General features: G+C 39.7%; 2 protein-coding genes across 2 annotated transcripts in view; one reads left to right on the plus strand and one right to left on the minus strand.

Annotated features, from left to right (window-relative positions):
- The window catches only part of LOC133524492 (lutropin-choriogonadotropic hormone receptor-like), a 59,183-nt gene that overhangs the window by 24,486 nt on the left and 12,564 nt on the right, over positions 1-22,133 (plus strand). Inside the window, exons 2-3 of the mRNA XM_061860554.1 lie at positions 20,070-20,184; positions 20,990-21,064. Coding sequence (XP_061716538.1) covers positions 20,070-20,184; positions 20,990-21,064 — 190 coding nt within the window. The remainder of the gene's footprint in view (positions 1-20,069; positions 20,185-20,989; positions 21,065-22,133) is intronic.
- LOC133524491 (uncharacterized) lies at positions 15,216-19,756 on the minus strand. The gene is made up of 2 exons (XM_061860552.1): positions 18,704-19,756; positions 15,216-15,337 (listed from the first exon to the last, which is right to left on the minus strand). The coding sequence occupies exons 1-2, from the start codon at positions 19,573-19,575 to the stop codon at positions 15,328-15,330; spliced, it is 882 nt and encodes a 293-aa protein (XP_061716536.1). The 5' UTR covers positions 19,576-19,756; the 3' UTR covers positions 15,216-15,327.

A 22,133-nucleotide genomic window follows, 5' to 3' on the forward strand; every position in this document is an offset into this window, starting at 1 on the left:
CTGTAACACGAGCAAATTATTAAAACATATATTGTACTATTTGTACTCCTCAAAAGATGACACTTTTATACATTAATTTTGATATTATGAAGTCTTTAGATTTCTTATTTTTCATACAAAATAAATATTGTCTTTAATGTATGCCATCATCGTTGCAATTGACGTTACTAGTCACGCTTTAAACATGACAAAATTCGCAATGCATTGTGTCTTAGAAATAAACTTTAAAGTAAAAAAAACTAAACATAAGTTATTTTAAAAAGTCGCTGAACAAATGTTGGTCAGTTTGAGGATTATCAAATATTAAATATCAAACATTTATTCAGCAAATAGGCCACAGGGGCACTTTTACATGTCCATTTTTACAAACAATAAAAATTACAAAATACAATTACAAATATGGAATCGATGAAATAATATATACTTTATTAGAGATGTATACTGTCTCTAAATGTCAAATTAAATAATAAATAAATAAATATTATAGGACATTATTACACAAATTGACTAAGACCCACAGTAAGCTCAATAAGGCTTGTGTTGAGGGTACTTAGGCAACGATATATATAATATATAAATATTTATAAATACTTAAATACATAGAAAACACCCATGACTCAGGAACAAATATCCATGCTCATCACACAAATAAATGCCCTTACCAGGATTTGAACCCGGGACCATCAGCTTCATAGGCAGGGTCACTACCCACTAGGCCAAACCGGTCGTCAAATTACACAAAAAAGAGTACAGTCTACTGTTTAATTTGTTGCTCCTGTCCTTTTACAGCCCCCACCCTGTATATATATCTTTTGAAACACAATGAATATGGGAAAAGGCTCTGGCCAACATACCTGACTAATATCCCAAACAGCTTACCCAAACAAGTAGTAGAAACTCTAGAAAAACATCCTGATAAAATAAAGAGTACACTTAAGAAAGCACTGATTAAAATGAATTAATTTTGTTACAAATAGTACTATAATAACATTTAAGCACTAACTGCCAACAGGACTAATTATATACTTAGTTAAGGCTAAACTTAGTTAAGACAATCTCCAAATATAGAGATTGTAACTGAGTTCAGACTGTACCTCAACAAAAAAACACTGAAATAAACAGATTAAAAATTAAAAAAAATAATAATTAAATTTTGAAAACACTAGACTGTCACTCGTTAACTACTGTAAATGGTTCGAAACGTCGGGATGCATTATAAATTCATACGCGACATAAATCATTTCCATAATGTTATTTCATGATAACTATGGCGGTAACCAGAGACAATACTATTTATATGTTAACAATGGTAAACTATAATCAATAGTTCGACGCGTATTTTCATACTGATGCCGACTGTACACTATATTTTCGATATCAGCCTGAAGCCCCACGTCGTCGCTTCTCCAAACAAGTTGATTGATTCGCTCCACTGACATTCAAATTATTTATATATGCTCTTTTTATCCCCACAGACGACCTCGAGCTGGCATGAGAAATCGTATTTTTAGGTTTTTTTATACAAAAAAATTCAATGCTATTTCAATAATCTGCAATATTTAAATCATATGCAAGTTTTCTTCTGCGTTATGAATTCGGAAAACAAATTCTACTAGCGCCAGCTATATATATGGTAAACATTAGTTTTCTAGTAATTAGGCATTATTTTACATTTCATTTATTTTTATTGTACTCTTAGGTAGTTAAGAACTATATTTTATAAAATGTGTCCTAATAACGTGCTTGGGAAGTTGATATCTTTTAAAAATACAACCTATCAAAACTACTTAAATGTAAGTACCTACCACCACGAGTATATAAAGTTACGTGAGGTATCTTATTTGATTCACACGAGTTCCAAATATTGTATAAATGTTTTTAAATGTTATATTTTGTTGTCATAAAATGTAATTATTGTGTTACTACTGAACTTTGTTTATTTCATTTCATTTGTTTCTCGGAACTTTGGTTAAAGTAATATAATAATTTAAAAACTACATTTCGTTGATTATACCTCTATTTATTATACATAGCGGCTTACTGAGCAATGTTCACATTTATGCACAGCGTAAAAATAACTTCAAAAACTTAAAATGTACAGCAGAGAATCCCGCTCAAAATAGCCAAATTTTATAAATAATTTACGACGCGGTAATTCTTTCTGCGGCTCGTTGAAATGTTATGACAGGCCAGATTAGACTAATGCACGACATTGTCTTTCATGAGTCACGCCACGCCACGCGAGCATATTGACTGTGTCATGCTGGTCAGTGATCGCCTGATCGGTCTCTGTGCTCATCCGTATATTAGAGTTTTAGCCGAAGGATGTCCGGTTTAGGCGGTTCCGAGGCCGGCTCCCTGACACTGCGGAATTGTGTAATGCATCGCAACCATAAATGTGATTTGAAGTGTTAGTTTTAAAATAATTATAATTATTGTTACACTGTATGTATGTTAGTTTTAAGGTATTTATTTATAGGCCACTAGTTGCCTGGAATAAAGATTTTCATTCATTCATTCATTAACTTCAATAATATGAAGGCATGGTGTGCTTTCAGGATAGATAATCCATATCATAATTATTAGTACCGAGAGCATTCAAGTAACACCCTTCAAGGCGTTCACTAAAGGATTTACACTATGGAACGGCTTAGCATCAGCACGGGGCAGCGTAGTGTGATAAGGAGCTATCAGCAGGAAATATAGTTGTTGGTTATAACCGGGTCATTCTGAAATCATATGATTGTGGTCAGACTCCACACTCCGTCAAATGTATGGATACATACATTACATTACATTATACAAATCTGGAAATTGACCAACCAGATGATGCTTATATCCGTAAACGAGAAGTAGTACCGATGGTAATTCTATTTTCTATATTTGTTCAATGTTGCGCATGATCCTTCGATTATGGTAACAAACAAGGTTATACGAAGACAAAAGAAGTTTCAACGCTGAAATATCTCGCCGTAAATCAACGATAATGGTCACTTCGCGCTTATAGTTGGTGATGTAAACATAGACCTTTTAAACGAATCAACTTACAAAAAATCATTAATAGATATTATAGCCGCAAATAATTTCACTCAACATGTAGATTTCCCTACACGCATTACCCCTACGTCATCTACACTTTTGGATCACGCTTATCATAATATCTGCCGCGACCGTGTGTCCGTACACAGAGCTATAACGTTCCTCAGTGACCACTGTGCGCAGGTAACCGGTATTACTAGGACGTTATCACGCAAACAAGAGCCGCTACCTCGACGGTCTTACACTCCCACCAATAAGGTCCACTTTGGACAACATCTCGAATCTATAGACTGGACTGAAGTGATAACGAGGTGCGATAATGATGGCAATAAATTAGCCGAATCAATACTAAATTCAATAATAAACAAGTTTAATATTTGTTTTCCAAAGAAAAAGAGTATAGTTAATAAAAAAGTTAATTCGTGGGTCGATACTGACATCTTAACCACTAAGTGCCTCCTTTTCGACGTAATGAATCTACAGAACAAATTTCCGGACTCTGGTAGGTTATCATGTTTTGCGGAAAACTTAGCAATCTTTTATGACAGAAAACTAAAATCAAAACGCACAGAGTATTATGATGCTCTTATTAGTAAAGATCAAAATAAAAGTAAGTCAATGTGGAACGTTATCAATAAGGAACTAGCTAGAAAACCCAGTGAACCTTTGGATTTTACCGAATTAATAAAAGAATGCAACGGTTTCCCGATGACGAGCAGGCAGGAGGTGGCGGACGCGCTGAACGCGGAGTTCGTGGGCGCGGCGGCGGCGTGCGGCGCGCCGCGCGCCGACGTACGCGCCGCGCTGGCGGCGCTCGGCGCCCGCGAACCGCCTCTGGACCGCTCGATACGACTCCAATTGTTTACTCCTCATGAAGTAGCCAAAATAATGCAGGTTAAGATAGCTCCAAAGAATAGTCAGGATATATACGAACTATCACCGAGCATTATTAAATTTGTTAGCCCGATTATTAGCCAGCCGTTATCGCATCTCTTTAACATCTGTATCAAAAATGGCACATTCCCAGAATCACTTAAAAAAGTGAAAATATCACCTCTGTATAAAGGGAAAGGAAAAAAAAAGCGCTAGTAAGTCATATCGTCCTATCTCTTTAGTACCCGCCCTCAGCAAAGTTATCGAGGTCGGGCTCAACCAGCGTATGCTGTCCTTCTGGCTGTCCCAAAACGCGATGTCGGACCGGCAGTATGCGTACCAGAGAGGACGCAATTCAACGGACCTAGTACGCGAGGTGGTGTGGGCGGTGCTGAGGGCGCGCGAGGCAGAGCAGCAGGCGGCCGTGCTGTGCTGCGACCTCTCGCGCGCCTTCGACACCGCGGACCACAGTCTCGTCGAGGCCAAGCTGGATCACTACGGTTTCCGCGGACCCGCGCTCAGTATACTAGTGTCCTTCATGAGGAACAGAACCCAAACCGTAGTGGGGGATCGAGGAAGAGTACGGTCTGCAGAACAAAGCAGCATAATGGGGGTCCCGCAGGGCTCCTGTTTATCTAATACACTGTTCACAGTATTGCTCAACGATTTACCAGGGGCCCTCGACGGGGCCGAAGTATTTATGTATGCTGACGATGTGACCGTAGTGATCACAGCTACGAACGAACAACTGCTCGAAGAGGCTCTAAATGACACCGTAAATCGATTGCACATTTGGTTTACGCAAAACGGTCTAGCGCTTAACACGGGAAAGACCTGTTTCCTACGAGTCAGTCTAAATGGCCACCCTAGCACTAACCTCAAGATCCACGCGGGGTGCACAAAAATTGAACAAGTAGCGACAACCAAACTCCTCGGCTTTGTGCTGGACAGCTCTTTGTCTTGGCGGGAACACATCGATGCTGTATGTGGACGACTAGGTCAAGCATGCTACGCACTGCGACGCCTTGCATCAACGGCTAGCAGGGATACAGTCAGATCATGCTATTTCGCTACCATTCATTCCATACTATCATATGGCACTGAGCTATGGGGCCGAGCATCGGATTGTGACCGTGCCTTTCGAATGCAGAAGCGCGCAGTGCGGAGCATCATAGGTATCCGCAGTGATGAATCAGTCCGCGACCACTTCAAAAACCTACGCATTCTAACACTACCAAGCATGGTAATCTTTCAAATTGCTACCTTTACCTACACAAATATAAGTAAGTTTAAACGTAAAGGCATAGTGACCTCACATAACTTACGAAGCAATGCACATCGAGACCGCCTAGTTGCAGCGCTTCACAAACTCACAAGGTCAGAACAGTCGGTGTACGTCACAGGCCCCGCGATATACAACCGCCTCCCAGAAAATATAAGAGATGCAACATCTCACCAATCTTTTAAAAGAAATTTGGAATCGTGGCTACTCACAAAAAACTTTTATACTTTTAATGAAATGATGGAATTGCCACTGACTATATAATATTGTTATTTTATTTTATTAAGGATAACTGACATTACTAATATTTCGTACGAAATAAGTATCCTGTAATGTGGAATTTGTATATTTGTTGTACAAAATTGTTTTTTTTGACTTGTACCAGTACGCTACCAATAAAGATTATCTTATCTTATCTATCTTATCGTAGATAGATTCCATTGGAGTGTTAAGCGCGCGGTTGTTTTATTATATTTTATTGCGTCCAAAAAATATTATTACACGATATAAATTAAATATAAATAAAATGTTATATATTACGATATTTGACTAAATTATTTTTATGATATTTTTAAAAACCTATCGAAAATTTTATTATTTTTTCCCTTTTTTTTGTCTTGATTTGTCTCGCCCTAGCAGGGTCCATGCTGTACATACTTCATAATATTATTATTATATGTGAACAGCTTGTAATACCGTGGTTGGCATTCAATAAATGATATGATATGCGACAGACGTAGCGTTGAACGCATACGAACACGAAATGTAGGGAAAATGTCAATGCGCTTCTTACCGCTGCGTTTACCGCGTAAAACAATATACAATCATTTTGACTATCTGTACCACTAGTGTAAATAAATTCGATTTCGAAACGTGACGTACGCGTTTGCGTTTAGTCTCATTTTGTATTGGATTTAGAAAGAGCGCGCCAAGCGGGACGTTTTGGAAACTCAAAATCCTATACAAAATGAGACTTAACGCAAACGCGTTCGTCACGTTATTATGTCGATCAAATTTACACTAGGGGTACTGATTTAAAAGGGGTGTGAGGCATAGCACAAAACAACCGCGCGCTCAGTGGCACTCTTTATAATTTTGTGTTAAAAATTTATATTAACACTGACTGAAACATAACTGGATTTTGGTCCGGAGTAATCTTTTAATGCACATCCACTCAGCTTTTCTGCACATCTGGTGTTTATCCAACTCGATTGTCTGTATCGCAATCCAGCCGATCACACAGGCCTCGTACACTTTACTTACCCTGTGAAGGTGCAGCGATTGAAACATAACTGCATTTGCTGCTTGGCTCAATTGCTCTAAATAGATCGTCTATGAGTGTCCTAAGACATCCTTTAATGTGCATCAGCATCTGGTGTTTGTCCGACTCAATTGTCTCTATCACAAACCAGCCGATCACTTCAGGCCTTGTACAAATTTCTCTTGAAAAGACGCTCGATTAGACTTTGCATTGGCCCAGATCCTCAGCAATGTTATCACGATTACATTCGACACGTCACTGATAACGCTGTTTAAAATTGACAATTATGTTTGCTGAGTACTCTGTGTGCAAACAGAGGCTAGCGCCAGGCATTGACAATGTAAGAAACAAGCATCCAATATTTTAAGGCGACATAAGGCCAGTCGGGACGATTGCAATTATGGGCCAAATGCAACTACTCTAGAAATACAAAATTAGGGCTAAAACCACTATTCATAGCACACTTTCGCCGGTCATAAAAGAGAGTTCCCTTATAGTATAAGGGCTCTAGCTCTATATAGTAGCTTCTTGTATTTTTAGAGTAGTACTTAGATTTGCCCCATAGTTGCAATTGACACGGCTGACCTTGCTGGGATTCTATGAAGAAAAAAATGATCACGCGCAGTATAGTGTCAGACTCATGTCAGAGGAATCTCCTTCCGCGATGGATCCGGCTCAATATATTCTCTGCCTGAGTACAGTTTTTTAAGGAGTCGGCAACGCGCATGTGTTACACGCGTCCATTTTCCTACTATGATAAACGTATAAAACTGGTTTTAGTAAAAAGGACCCTTTTTCACAGAAACTCTAATTTTAGGCCTTATAGATAAGTACTGCCTAATTTTAAATAGCAGAACTTGCGAGACCAGTACCCCTAGTATAAATATTTTCGACAGCGAAACGTTACGTACGCGTTTGCGTTAAGTGTCATTTTGTATGAGATTTTTGACTTTCCAAAACGTCCCGCTTGGCGCGCTGTTCAAAAACCCATACAAAATGAGACTTAACGCAAACGCGTACGTCACGTTTCGCTATCGACTAAATTTACACTAGGGGTACTGATTCATTATCGCATGTTCTTAACGCTTGGTAACATGAATTACTAAATCAGCCTATAAATCTTTACTAGTAGGTATGTGTACACTAAAAAAAATCTGTTTCAATGGCATTAACAGCATTAAATAGATAGAAAAATTAAAGTACACACATACAATCACGCCTATTTCCCGGAGCGGTTGCCAGAGACCACGGATTTTCACTTGCTACGATCCTGACACTCCAATTTCGCTTCCTTCGCTTTCATAACATTCCTCATACACGCTCGCCAGTTTAGAGTACTTTTGACCAGGCCTTTCCCTTTGGCCTAGTTTATTTAAATTTTAACATTTAAGTAATTAAAAAAAAATGACTGTTTTGATATACAAAAAAATAATATAAGCAAAAACACAAACAATATAAGGTTTAAATTGGTTCATTACGAACCCAGTACCTGATTGAATTAAAATTACTTTAAGCCTCCAGAATGCTTGAAATCACGTGCGTCTGGAATCGATCACATGTCGTATAAATCTCAACTACAAAGCGAGCGAAGTAATCAAACGTCTTAATTAATGCTATCAATTGCCTAATTTAAGCATTTCTTAAAATAAATAGCATAAAAGTTGTGTTTACAAAACTCTAACGTTCTAAGTAATAGCTGTCCTACCCTTCTAACTCTATTAACCTAACAGACGTGTTAGGGAGTTTTTAGAAAATAGTGTAGGTACCCAACTATCCAATGAGAGTGAAGAGTTAAGAAAAAATAATCGCTGTCTGTTTTGTGACGACAATTAAGCATGAAATCTTTATGGGAATAAACTTTTTTTTTTCATTGTAATATCTCTTATAAATAGTTTATGAAATAAACACCAAAACCAAGATTTTAATGAAATTTAATGCTTAATTATTGTCACAAAACTGACAGTGATTAACTTTTCTTAAAAACTCACGCTAATTAGGTAGGTACCTACACTATTTTCTGAAAACTCCCATTAAATATATTTATAAACGTCCTGAGAAAAAATTTAGTTGAAGTAAATAACATAATTACTGTTATAGTAGGTAATCCATGAGAGGGTTAATCAAAAAGAATAGACATGAATGTTTCATGATTTAAACCTCCTTGAACAATGTAGGGCATACGCGAATGATGCTTTTATTCGAAACACACATACACAACAACATTAAAATAGGCTTAAACCTAGGCAAATTAGAAGTTACAGTGCTGCGGGTGATTCCAGAAAAGGATAACACTCAGCATGTGTCGCAGCACATCAGTAAGTGTTGCGACGCTGATTTTTAGTGTATTAATAGGTAGGTACTAACCAACACAAAAGTTTGCAAATGGGGTCATATTTGCAAACCTTTATGCCTATTGTCATGTAGAATCGTGATCAAGAGTTTTTGCATGACATTGAAGGCATATACATGAAGCAATGTGGGTTAATGAGATATTTAAACTGAAGATCAATCAACTGACATTGAGAGTGTTTTATAACACATACAACCAGGATCTTCTACCCTTTTGTATCTATCTATTTGTATTATTTAATAGTAGAAATGGTGCTCATTAGAGCGATAAGAGCGTTTGCTATTGCATTGCAGCTTGAAATTGAGACGGGAAATTATACATTATGTTATAGGGTCGGCCCAGATACCGCTGGAGCGACAGTGTACAGGCGGATCTGTGCCAACTCAAAGCCGATAACTGGCAGGAAGTAGCACAGGATCGGGACAGGTGGCGTTCTCTCGTTTTGGAGGCCAAGACCCTCTTTGGATCACTGCGCCACAATAGTTAGTTTAGTTAGTTAGTTAGTTATAGGAGAGGCCGGGAAAGGGTAATTCATGGATGAGCTTCGATTTTGACAAAGAAGACGAATCCACGAATTGCTGTTCCTGCCGAGGCATATATATGCCTCGGCAGGAACAGCAATTCGTGGTGCTTTTCTCCAAACATGTGAGGAAATAAAATAATCATAATTTAAGCATCAGCAGCACTCAAATCGAACGTAGGTACACATCAAAAACAATTTCCCTCTTTAATTATTAAAAAAAAGTTAAAGGTACAACTATTCTGCCATTCAGTACCATTCAATATTCGCTCATTCAATATAATTATGCAATATAAGCTGTATTTGCACGCATGAGATCCTTAAAAAAATATAAAAGTTATATAGTGTTTGATTTTATTACGAAGTATTGGCACGATCTTAAACGACTCGATCCTATGTTTAGTTTACTTTTAGTTTATTTATCTCTCAATACAATGTTCAAAGTTAATGTAAAGCCAGTAAAAGGATACATAAGCAATTACTTATCGTATAGTGATCGTATGTATGTGTAGCTTGAAATGATGCTGACCAGGTCGTGTAGACGCAGCCTTCGGCTATATTAATTGGCTGTTTGCGTTTTTCTTAGTAGATAAGTATGGATACATGTTTTTAAAAAGTATTGTAAAAAACAATACAGTAATAACTTCCCGTCCGCTAAAACACGACAATAACGGTTTGATTTTTTTACTGATGCTGGGAATGTGTAGATATGCAGATGTTACCAACGGACACGTTTACGTACATCAGTGAGGCGCACGGTTGCAAGCGCTGGCTGGACCACTGTGTGGTGACTAATGCAGCGCGTCCCGCGGTACTTAATGTGTCAGTGTTACATAACGTTTACTGGTCCGATCATTATCCATTGTTAATTGAATGCAATTATAATTTAGTTAAACCTAAAATTTGTATTCCACAATTTACGCGTAGTAAAGTAGTTTGGGGTGAAAGAGATTGTGTACAAATCGAAAACTTTACAAATTATTGTAACTCGAAATTTAAAAATGTAAATTTTCCTGCCGAGTTTTGTGACTGTGCCGATAAAATGTGCTATGATGACTCGCACAAGCAGGTTCTGCAAAATATGTACTTAAATATTATATCTGTTCTAAAGGAGGGTGCTGAGCTTAGTCATAACAGCACTACTTATAAAAAACGTAGGCACATAACAGGTTGGAATAGATATGTCAGCGACGCTCACCGTGAGGCTCGGTTTTGGTACTTATGGTGGATATCGTACGGTAAACCAGCTTATGGGTTTGTTTATGATAAAATGCACGAATCGAAAAAGGTATTTAAATCAAAGCTTAAATACTGCCAAGAGCACGAACAAGATATTAAAATGGACATCTTAGCTAAAAACCATACGAATAGAGATTTTAACAAATTTTGGAAAAACACTAACAAATTCAACATTAAGTCGAGTCTTCCGGTGAGCGTGGCTGGCATACACGAATTGAGCGGTATTGCTAACGCTTTTAAAGACCATTTTACTGTTACTTCACCGCTACCCCAGTCAACAGAGACGCTCGAGACGGAGGACCAAGTGGTAACTCCCAGTATAAGATTCTCAGCGAAGCAAGTGGCTTCTAAGATTAAATACATGGTTAGAGGGAAATCTCCAGGCCACGATGGCCTCAGTGTCGAGCATCTCAAGTACGCTGGAAGTCACCTGCCTAGAGTTCTATCTCTTTTCTTTAACATGTGTATTAGCCATAGTTACTTGCCGGAAGATTTAATGCATACTATTGTAGTTCCTATTGTAAAGAATAGAACGGGAGACGCTTCTGACATATCCAATTACAGGCCTATATCGCTTGCCACGATTGTGGCTAAGGTACTGGATGGTTTGCTTGACGACGTGCTGGGAAACCATTTGAACATTCATGATGCTCAGTTTGGCTTTAGGCCGGGCTTATCTACTGAAAGCGCAGTGTTGTGTCTCAAGCAGACTGTCCATTACTACACCACTCGTAAGACGCCAGTCTTCGCCTGCTTCTTGGATCTGTCAAAAGCTTTTGACATGGTGGCATATGACAAGCTATGGCATAAGTTACGCGAACGTACCAGCGTACCTCGTGAGGTCACAGCTTTATTTAAATATTGGTACGGCCACCAGTCGAATACTGTAAAATGGGCCGGCGTGCACTCTGACGTGTATAGGATGAACTGCGGGGTTAGGCAAGGGGGGTTGAGCTCACCTAAGCTGTTCAATCTATACATGAACGAGCTAATCGAGGAGCTCAGCAGTACCTATGTCGGATGTCACGTAGACGGGGTGTGTGTTAATAACCTCAGCTACGCGGATGATATGGTGCTGCTGAGCCCCTCGGTTGGTGCACTGCAGAGATTGGTGAAGACATGTGAATCATATGCAGTTGCCCATGGGTTGAGGTACAATACCTCGAAAAGCGAGATAATGCAATTTAAAGCCGGACCAAAATCATACAAAATGACACCTGTTACCCTTTGTGGTACCGCTTTAAAAGTTGTACAGAAGTTTAAGTACCTTGGCCACTGGGTAACAGAAAACATGTCAGATAATGATGACATGGAGAGGGAGCGCAGGGCGTTGTGTGTTCGTAGTAACATGCTGGCCCGCAGATTTGCTCGTTGTAGTACTGAAGTGAAGTTAACGCTTTTTAAAGCATACTGCCAAACATTCTACACGTGCAATCTGTGGGTCAATTTCACGCAGCGGGCATACAACGCACTGCGCGTGCAATACAATAACGCGTTTAGAGTGCTGTTTGGGCTGCCGCGTTACTGCAGTGCGTCAACTATGTTTGCTGAGGCGCACACTGATAGTTTTGACGCAATAGTTAGAAAGCGGTGTGCGTCATTACTAAACCGTCTTCGCGGTAGCCCAAACAGTATTCTAAGCGTGCTGGCGCAGCGCTGGGACTCGCCTTTGTTCGCGCGCTGGGTACGGCTGCACGCGCCGCCGCTCGCCGCACCGCGCCGCTTTTAATTAATGCTTATTATTATTTTTATTTTTGTTTGTTGTTATAGGTGTCACTAACATAGATTTATAAGTTTTACTGTGCTATGTACTAACACTAATATGGATTGTATTATTCGAATTAAAATATTGAATTGAATTGAAAAATTGAATTGAAATTGAATTTACATTTGAGTTTGACCATAGTGAAGACCTACCCGTACTATTTTTTCCTACAACAAGGTGAAAATTTCCGAGCATATTGGAGAAAAGAAAACATGTTGTCCGGTTTCTTCATGATACCTTTTCTTTAGTATATATACAGCATTTAGTTCAGTTTGTAATTGATATATGTAATAGTTTTTCTACTTAAAATTACAAACTATCAAAAAGGCACCTACAACTACCAGTAGCCGTACCATGAGATGACACTTGACGTTTATATTAGCGACTGCGCTATCGCACTCCATTTCGCTCGCACTGATGGGTTAGTGCGATAGAGAGGCAATGCAATCGAGTTCACGCAGACACTAACGTAAATGTCAGATGCCAACTCGTGGTAACTGTGAAGTTCAAACAAATTACGATAAAAAGGTAATGGTTTGTTTACGTATACCTACTTAACGATATTTAAATGCTATCTGTTGATTCTTCCAGTTTCCCTTTGAAGAGATTGAAGTTAATGTGTTTAACAGTATAAGTGCGTTTAGCGGCCGTTCAGTCCGCTGCAAATGCTCTTGAATGACATGTAAACAGACTAATGAATGTGCTCTCGAGTCCATTCCATTGTACAGGAATAGAACCATTGAACTCGAGTTACTTACAGTGAGAATCATTGAGAATCGTCGTTTACAATACCACACAGTACATACTGTGTTGTTAACTGTTTTGCGAATGGTGATAGGAATATGGATGGAAAGCAGAATTAATTACAAATGAAATAATTTATAATAGTGAGTTCGTAGTCAAGATTAATAAATCGCAGCCATTTTGAATTTCTTTTTTTTTATTATGTTATAATCCGAAAACGCCTTTTCACCAGTGTCTGATCCACCAAACTTTGCTGGTAGTGCCATTGTAATTGATGGTGGTTCCTTTTATATCGAAGGGTTCGGCAATCCAAGGAAAAATATATCTCCAAAGGCTCCCAAAATGTATGCCCACCTCCTGGAATTGCGCAAACTCAGATTACATGCATTTAGGAACCAATGAAGGTAGGTATCTAAACGATTTTCAGTGTGCTTGGCATTAATTCCTCAAAACGCTGTTTTGGATGTAACTTGATTGGCCTAATAATACGAGTAATATGTGACGTGAGCGAAATATAGGCCTTTACAGATTACGAAATAAGGGTATACAACAAAAAATATAAGAATAATATCAAAAATATTTCCGGTGTTCCCGAAAACTATAAAGATCGAAGTAAAAATGCCAATAATTGTGATATATTTAGCCAGCATTACGTAAGGAACTTTTCTGATTAATCCAAGTCAGAACTAAAAGCTCCATCTTTTACGCACGTTTTAACGCTATTACAGCGTAGCACCTGCGTCAATTTTTGTTTCATCTGTAATCCCGACATATTTTTTTACTTTTCTATTAACAAGTACGATTTCTTTTACGGTTCGTTATATTTTCCAAATACTTAAGTTCGGAAGCTCAGTTTCCTCCATTTTTGTCATAGAACGTGCGGGCTTATTTATTTATTTATTTAAACTTTATTCAACAAAATACAAAAAATAATGAACAAATGGCGGACTTCATACCTTATGGCATTCTCTACCAGTCAACCATTGGGCTAAAATGGTGCAAGGAGAAAGAAAGATGATAATTATTAGAACTATCGAAATCAACTGAAAAACCTGATACAATACATATAAAATACATAAATAAAAATACTAAAATATATATAATAAATAGAGTACTACATATTTCAACATTTTTTATTGGTTTGATCCTTAGACCAAGCTGAACATAGCACTTAATGTTAAGTAGATATCCACACTTTTTTGGGTAGTGTGAATCGAGAACGATCAATCACAATCATTTATTTATGTCTACTCCACTCTAGTTACAATTTCGATAACATATTTGATGGTTTGCGGAAAGCTCTACAGACTAAACAGAAAAGTTATGGAAATAAAAAACTGGAACTGATTGAACATAAATAAAATGTACAGTCAGCTGCAAAAATATGTATCGAGAGAATCGTCTCATAAATATGGTACTACGCTCTTATTACACAGGAATAAGATGCTATGGGACATATTTTTGAGTAAGATGTGTACACCCATATTTTTACACTTGACTGTACTATAGCTTTTTAATTACCGTAAGTTTAGTCATGCTCTCAGATACGGATTATATGATGAGGCAATAATTAAGAATCTGGTGAAAGATTTGAAGACACAATCGTCCACTGCTTTTCTAGTTTTTATCCCATTTGCAAAGTGCGAAACACTGGCTTCTAATAAAAATTAAATGGTACTGTGTTATTAGAAAGGCTTCCCGAGTTCCACCCAATAGCCCAGTAGTTAGTCGCTCTATGGGGTTGGTCTCGGACTGTCTAGAATACAAAATAACTAGTGTAATATTTTGCCTATATCCCTTTTAGTCTACATCGCAAACGGTCTAGAACACAAAATGACCACTTATAGGTAGGTTAGGTTAGTTAGTTATCTTTTAATGGCCGAAGGCCAAACCGCACAGAAATAGGAGCCCCGCGACATCGCTAACGTAAAGGTAAATCGACGATACGTTGATAAATAAAGGTCTAATTAATTGTAGTCATTTTGTGTTTTAGACCGTTTGCGATGTAGACTAAAAGGGATATAGGCAAAATATTACACTAGTAATTTTGCGTTCTAGACGGTCCGAGACCAAAGCGCTCTATGTAAGGTCAGCCAGGGCAAATTGATATGTATGTAAGTACTTAGCAATGAAACAAGTGCGTACGATGGAAGCTCGTTTATTACTGGCGCGCAGGCCAGCCCAGGATACAGCGGACGCGCGGACAGAGGCGCGCGGACGTCACATGCATACATGTCATCTCCTCCCGTTTTAATTAAGGGAACCTGAGATGAAGAAATAAGCACTATTATAATATAACAAACTTATTTTAAACCTTATAATTAATTGCCTTAGATCTAGGTCGTAATTGATGACGACGTTGGGGATCGGGTGACGAGTTATCGGTCGAAGGGATAACCTGATCTTCGTTACTAGTTTCTGGTGAATCATTAAGTACTAACCGTCGCTCAGTCCCCATGTCCTCCCCCTCTGCTTCGGCATCCTCCCACCTCTCCTCAAGAACGGGTTCATTCCCTAAGTCCGAGCTAATAGTAGCTGGATTATTCACTACATCATTGTTTAGATCCGTTGATTGGTCTTGTGAGACTGCAGGCGAGGTGATAGAATCCGGAATCGCATCTGACAAGGTACCAGAGGATGTTACTGCTGAATCGAAGGTGTGACCATTATAGCTTTTGTTATTGTTCGTATATCGCAATATTTGGTCAACGTGGCGTCTACAATTTATGTTTTGGTCTATTACGTAAACGAGGTACATTCTACAACCGATTTTGCTAATTATTTTACCTCTTGTCCAATATGGTTTACGATTTTCAAAACATTTAACCCAAACGTCTTCGTTGACGTTAAATGAACGCGCTTGTTTACCGGGCTGGGCCGGCTGCGAGGAATGCATCGCGTCAGCAGTTTTGCCTTGCGGCGGTACTATGAGGTCTAATCTCGAACGCAACTCACGGCCAAACATTAGCTTTGCTGGAGTTTCTTTCGTTGTACAATGCACGGTAGTACGATATTCGAACAAATAACTCTGTAATTTACAATTTAACTGACTTATACATTGTGATTCTTGTTCTATAATTGATTTAATCATTTTTTTACAATTTCGTACTGCACATTCGGCGATACCGTTGCTAATTGGGTGATATATAGGTGAAGTTACATAATTGACACCCATCATTTTACAAAACTGATTAAATTCTTGGGATGCAATTTTAGTATCATTATCTGACACAATCGTATCAGGCAGGCCAAACCTCGTAAATAATAATGATAACTCTTTAATTAAATGTTTCGTAGTAGTACCGCAAGTCATGCCTATACATTCAACCCATTTGCTAAAAGCGTCTACCACAATCAAATACGTTCTTTGAGCTACAAGCATGTAGTCAATGTGAATGCGGTGCCATGGCCCCGGTGGCTGGCTCCAGCTGGCGGGGGGCGCGCGAGCGGGCGCGGCGCGCAGCGCGCTGCACACGGTGCACGCGCCGATCAGCTGTTCGATGTCGTGGTCGATAGCGGGCCACCACATACGTGATCGAGCATTGCTTTTAGTTTTAACTATGCCTAAATGTGATTTATGTAGCTCTTGCAATAATTTGTATCTTAACATTTTTGGAATTATAACACGATGTCCTCTCATTATACAGCCTTTTTCTAATTCTAAATCATTCCTGCAACGGAAATAAGGTTCAATTTTAGAACAGCGTATTTTGCGCGGCCAGCCTTGCTGAATATATTTTGTTACCGTAGCTAACGTTTTATCCGCCGCCGTAGCATTCTGAATGTCTTTATAGGTTAAGGGTGCTAAATTATATAGTTGCAACGCGTTAACGTTCAGTACACTGCACTGGTTTACAAGTGTGTTCCCCGCCGCGTTATCTACCGATGACGGGCATGCGCGCGAAAAATAATCAGCAACTGTATTTTCCTTACCTGCAGTGTATTGAATAACGTAGTTATACGCGGATAAAAATATAGCGTATCTTACCAACCGGGAAGCCGTCATTACCGATATACCGTTCTTTTTCCCGAATATCGCTAGTAAAGGTTTGTGATCGGTTTTTAGGATAAACGGTTCCGCGCGGCCATACAAATATTGGTGGAATTTTTTAATTCCGAACACCAACGCGGTCGCTTCTTTATGCAGCTGACCATAGTTTCGCTCACTGTCCGTCAGCGAGCGGGAACCATAGGCAAGCGGCCGCTCAACGCCATCGACGCCTATTTGGGACAAGACCGCACCAAGACCCGCTGGGCCAGCATCTACGCTGAGAAGGAGACGCGCGCTGGGGTCAAAGTGCGCCAGGACGCGCTCGGACGCCAGCTCCCCCTTCATCCGTTAGAAAGCGGCTTCGTGTCGCGGCGTCCACTCCCACCTCGCGCCCGCGCGCAATAATTCGTGGAGTGGACATAATATGCTTGATGCATTTTCTACAAAATTGCGATAGTAATTTACTAGCCCTAGAAAACTTTTAAGTTCCTTTATATTAGTCGGCCGCGGTGCGTTTACTATAGCGTCTACCTTTTTAGGACACTTGTGCATTCCATTTTTATCGATAAAATGGCCCAAATAATTAACGCTCTTTTGGAAAAATGCACATTTATTTTTTTGTAGTCGCATGCCGGCGTCTTGAAACCTTTCGAAAACTAACTTTAGCCGGCCTAAATGTTCGGATTTTGTAGCCCCCGTAACGCAAACATCGTCTAGAAAAACGGCTACACCCTCGATACCCGCTAGCAAATTCTCGATAGCTCGCTGGAATACCGCCGGCGCGTTCGCGAGACCAAAAACGAGGCGCGTGTACATAAATAACCCTTTAGTGGTATTTATTGTGGTAAGCTTTTGGGCTTCGTCCGAAAGAACAAACTGGTTATAGGCCTGACTGCAGTCTAACTTCGAATAATATTCACCCCCACTTAATTTAGCAAAAATATCCTCTATCCGAGGTAACGGATATTTGTCTATATAAATATCATTATTAACAGTGAGAGAATAATCCCCGCATATTCGTACGCTGCCGTTTTGTTTTAAAACCGGGACAATTGGCGTTGCGTAATCGGAGTAGTTAACGGGAACTAGAATGCCTTCCCGCGTAAGTCTCGATAATTCATTTTCTACCTGAGATTTTAACGCAAATGGCAATGGTCTCGGCTTATAAAATTTAGGTTTAACGCCTTCCTTTAATTGAAGCTTCACCTTGAACTTATTAAAACACCCTAATTCGTCACGAAATAATGGTTCAAAATTTGATAACAATGTTTTTACTTCGGGATCAAAACATTCGTTTACAGCAATTTTATTATTACCTACTGCAAAATATATATCAAATTTGACCATAAATTCACGACCCAATAGCGGATTTGCACCGTTTTCCACAACATAAAACGATAATTGCCTCGTCACGTTACGATAGGTAACATCGGCCGCAAATCTACCCGCGGGAGTGATTTTATGACCGTTATAGAAACACATTCTCACATTGACCTTTTCTAATGGAATTCGGATGAAATGTTTTTCATATAGTTCATAACTAATTACATTTGAACCTGACCCCGAATCTAGTTCCATGCTTAATTTTACACCATTATTAAGAACGACAGGAATTAATATGGGATCGTAATTGACGCACCTCAAATTGAACAGCTGGCATTCCTCACACTCACTGCTGCCGTCTCCAGACTCCTGGGCATCCGCCGACTGTCCGATAGCGATATTATTCACACGACTGGACGTGCACACTTTCTTAAGATGGCCTTTTTCGTTACACTTTTGACACCGGTACTGTCTATACCTACACCTATCCGCCGCGTGATTACGAAGACCACAAACATTACAACGGGGAGATGAGTCTGCGCTGTCTGCCGCGCGGCTACCGTGCCTAACGCGGCTCCCGTGACCTCCGTGACCTCCGCGGCCGCTGCTGCCGCTTTTCGTCGTGCTCGTCCGGAACACTGGTTCCTCCTTGAGCACCGCAGGGGTGGCCTTGGCCTGACGAGCACAAGCCGCCTGCTGAGCTAGCTCCAACGCCTTAGCGAACGTTAATTTCTCCACGTCCTGCTCACAGAGTCGGTCTCGTTCTGGACCCGCATTGAATCCCAGAACAAAACGATCGCGAAGCATCATTTCCAGAGCGGTTCCGAACTGACAGTGAACTGCCAGTCCACGAAGTCGAGCCGCCCAGTCTTCGATCTTTTCGCCGTCTGCCTTTACCGCGTTGTAGAATTTCGCTTTATCCGTGAAGGTAGACCTCTTTGGTACAAAGTGTCCATTGAGTAATCCGAGCAGATCCTCGTACTTCTCTGTTTCCACATCCTTTGGGTGCGCGAGGTTTACAAGTAGCCGATATGCGTCATCCGAAAGATGAGTTAATAAAACCGCTTTTTTCTTCCCCTCGTCCGTAATCGCATTTAATCCTAAAAACTGCTTCAAACGACTAACAAATATTTGCCAGTCCTGCGTATTAGGATCAAAGCTAGAAATACTGCCTAAATAACCGGACATTTTATAACACTTATAATATCTACGCGCGGGTATGCACCAGCCTCGTTAGCCACTGATATGTATGTAAGTACTTAGCAATGAAACAAGTGCGTACGATGGAAGCTCGTTTATTACTGGCGCGCAGGCCAGCCCAGGATACAGCGGACGCGCGGACAGAGGCGCGCGGACGTCACATGCATACATGTCACAAATGCAACTAAAAATAATGAAAGGAGTCTATAGCTAGAGCCAGTTGTATTCATGGTACAATTGGGTCAGTCATAAAAAAGATTTCACCCATGGTATAAGTGGCTCTAGACTATCTTTTTGTATTTTTAGACTAGTTGCATTTGCCCTATAGAATTATAGATGAAATTACCCTGTCTATCCTTACGTGTTTTAGTTACGTGTTGGTTTTAGCTCCACGCATGTCTCCAAAAGGGACACCGATGTCCTGTGTGCAGGAATGTCACAATCATTAGTCAACTCATTTGTATATTTTTTGTTGTCCTCAGGCCGGCGAGCACTTGGCGAACTGGTGACGGTGGAACTGTACAAACCTAACATCACGTCACTTACAGCGCGCGCCATCCACGCTGCCGGCTACCACCTGCACACAGTTGGTCATCTGTAAGTATGTGACGTGAGGCTGTCCTGCAGGTGCTGGATAAGGAGGTCCTTATCCAGCTGGTTATATGTAAGAGAGAGAAAGAAGGCTGGTTACGGTACTGACCGTGGAACTTTATACGCTGAACATCACATCACTTACAGCGCGCGATCCACGCTGCCGGCTACCACCTGCACACAGTTGGCCATCTGTAAGTATTTTTTAAACTATATCTGATTTAAAAAAAACATCTAAAATGAAAATTCTGTAAAATAAGCATTTTGTGAAACGAAATCGAAATTATCGACAGTTCTAACTGAAAACGCACAGCTTAACCGTTGAAGCTTGGACATATAGATCACCACTACTAAAGGAATTTTTGAAACTCAACCCCTAAGAAATGAAAATGGGGTTCAACAATTTTTACAATTTCTACGAGCACGAAGTTACAGCTTGTTGCAACAGTTCAAAGCCGGTTTACCTTAAAAAATAGCGTTTAAACCCTTAACACATTCACTGCCAGGAACCCACCTGGTGGGCGCTCGTGAACTTTGTTCAGATGCCGGACAACCCGCTGGGCGGGTTGTTTTGTACGCAGCTATATACCACCGGTTTCTGGGGTAGTGCGCCGTTTTTTGTCTGGCAGTGAATGTTATACCGTATTATTAATGTAGGAAGTTTAATTTTGGGTTCTAGATTGGAATTGGCAACATAGCAAGAGCGATACGTACCTACTATCTTTATGCTATAGGGCTTTAGATAATTGCCTAAATTCCGTAATTCCCAGAATTCTATTTCGGTCGGAATGAAGAGTGTTTTGTTTTGCAGGACCATAAGAGATGCGCCGCTGCTCGAGCACATCAAAGTTGAAGATCTGACTAAGATGCCTAATCTCAAATCCTTGTAAGTATTTGCATTATTAACAATTATCGTTACCTTGGCATTGACACCTAACCCGTCAAACGTCCACCCTCCAGCAGCAAATAGGCATGACGAGCGCGTAGAGTATTTCACAGCAGTTAAAAAACCTATGTTAGCCTAACCTGCAATTAAATAATGTAGTATAAATGGCCACTTGATGAGTTAATAAATAGGTACATGCTAGACAGTACAATGGATAATGGATGGATATCTAAGACATCAGCTTCATTAAGTATTACGTTATTAAGGTGCAAATACAAATACTAATAATTTATTTATAACACCAAGTTACAAGTCAGGCTCAGGTCATAATATACCATAGGTACTGGTACGTATAACATAGCAATCATAGTTAATACAAAGTTATTAGCTATAAACTCATTGAGTAGGAAGTTCGTAAAACTCATCTAATGAATAAAACGTGTGGTCAAGGAGCAACATATTTTTACTTAAAGGCCACTATAATAGTTGCATCCTTTTTAATTGTGTCCGGCAGTCTGTTATATACAGGCAATAGTGTAAACATATCTTTGACATCGACTGTACTTACTTGAAGACAATAGTTATATCTTTCAATATATCGAGGAACGGAAAACCCAGACTGTTGACGTAAGCACGCACAAACACTTTGATTTTAGCCCAAATTGTCACCCTTAATCTGAAGAACTCTTGGTTCGTGTCATCCTCGATGACGCGCAGATTTGTCAAATCTAACCTTTAATATCATGACAATACGAGTCTCGGCACTCGTCTTCGTGAATGACACGATCTATACTTTCGATGAATAGCATAGGTGAGGTAGCACTTACTGATAAGATAACTAATAAAATATCTATTGCTATCTTCAAGCCATTCATAGGCATGTAACGATGATTCGACTCAAATCTACAAATAACCTGCCGCCGAATTAAATTGTTTGTACTTGATTCATTTTAATTTATGTACACGTGTAAGCGCTGGTAGCCTAGCGTAGAGCGTGCGACTTTTAATCCGGAGGTCACAGTTCAAACCCCGGCTCGTACCAATGAATTTTTCGGAAATTTTGTACAAT

The sequence above is a fragment of the Cydia pomonella genome, chromosome 13 (assembly GCF_033807575.1).
Source record: "Cydia pomonella isolate Wapato2018A chromosome 13, ilCydPomo1, whole genome shotgun sequence".
NCBI classification, from domain to species: Eukaryota; Metazoa; Arthropoda; class Insecta; order Lepidoptera; family Tortricidae; genus Cydia; species Cydia pomonella.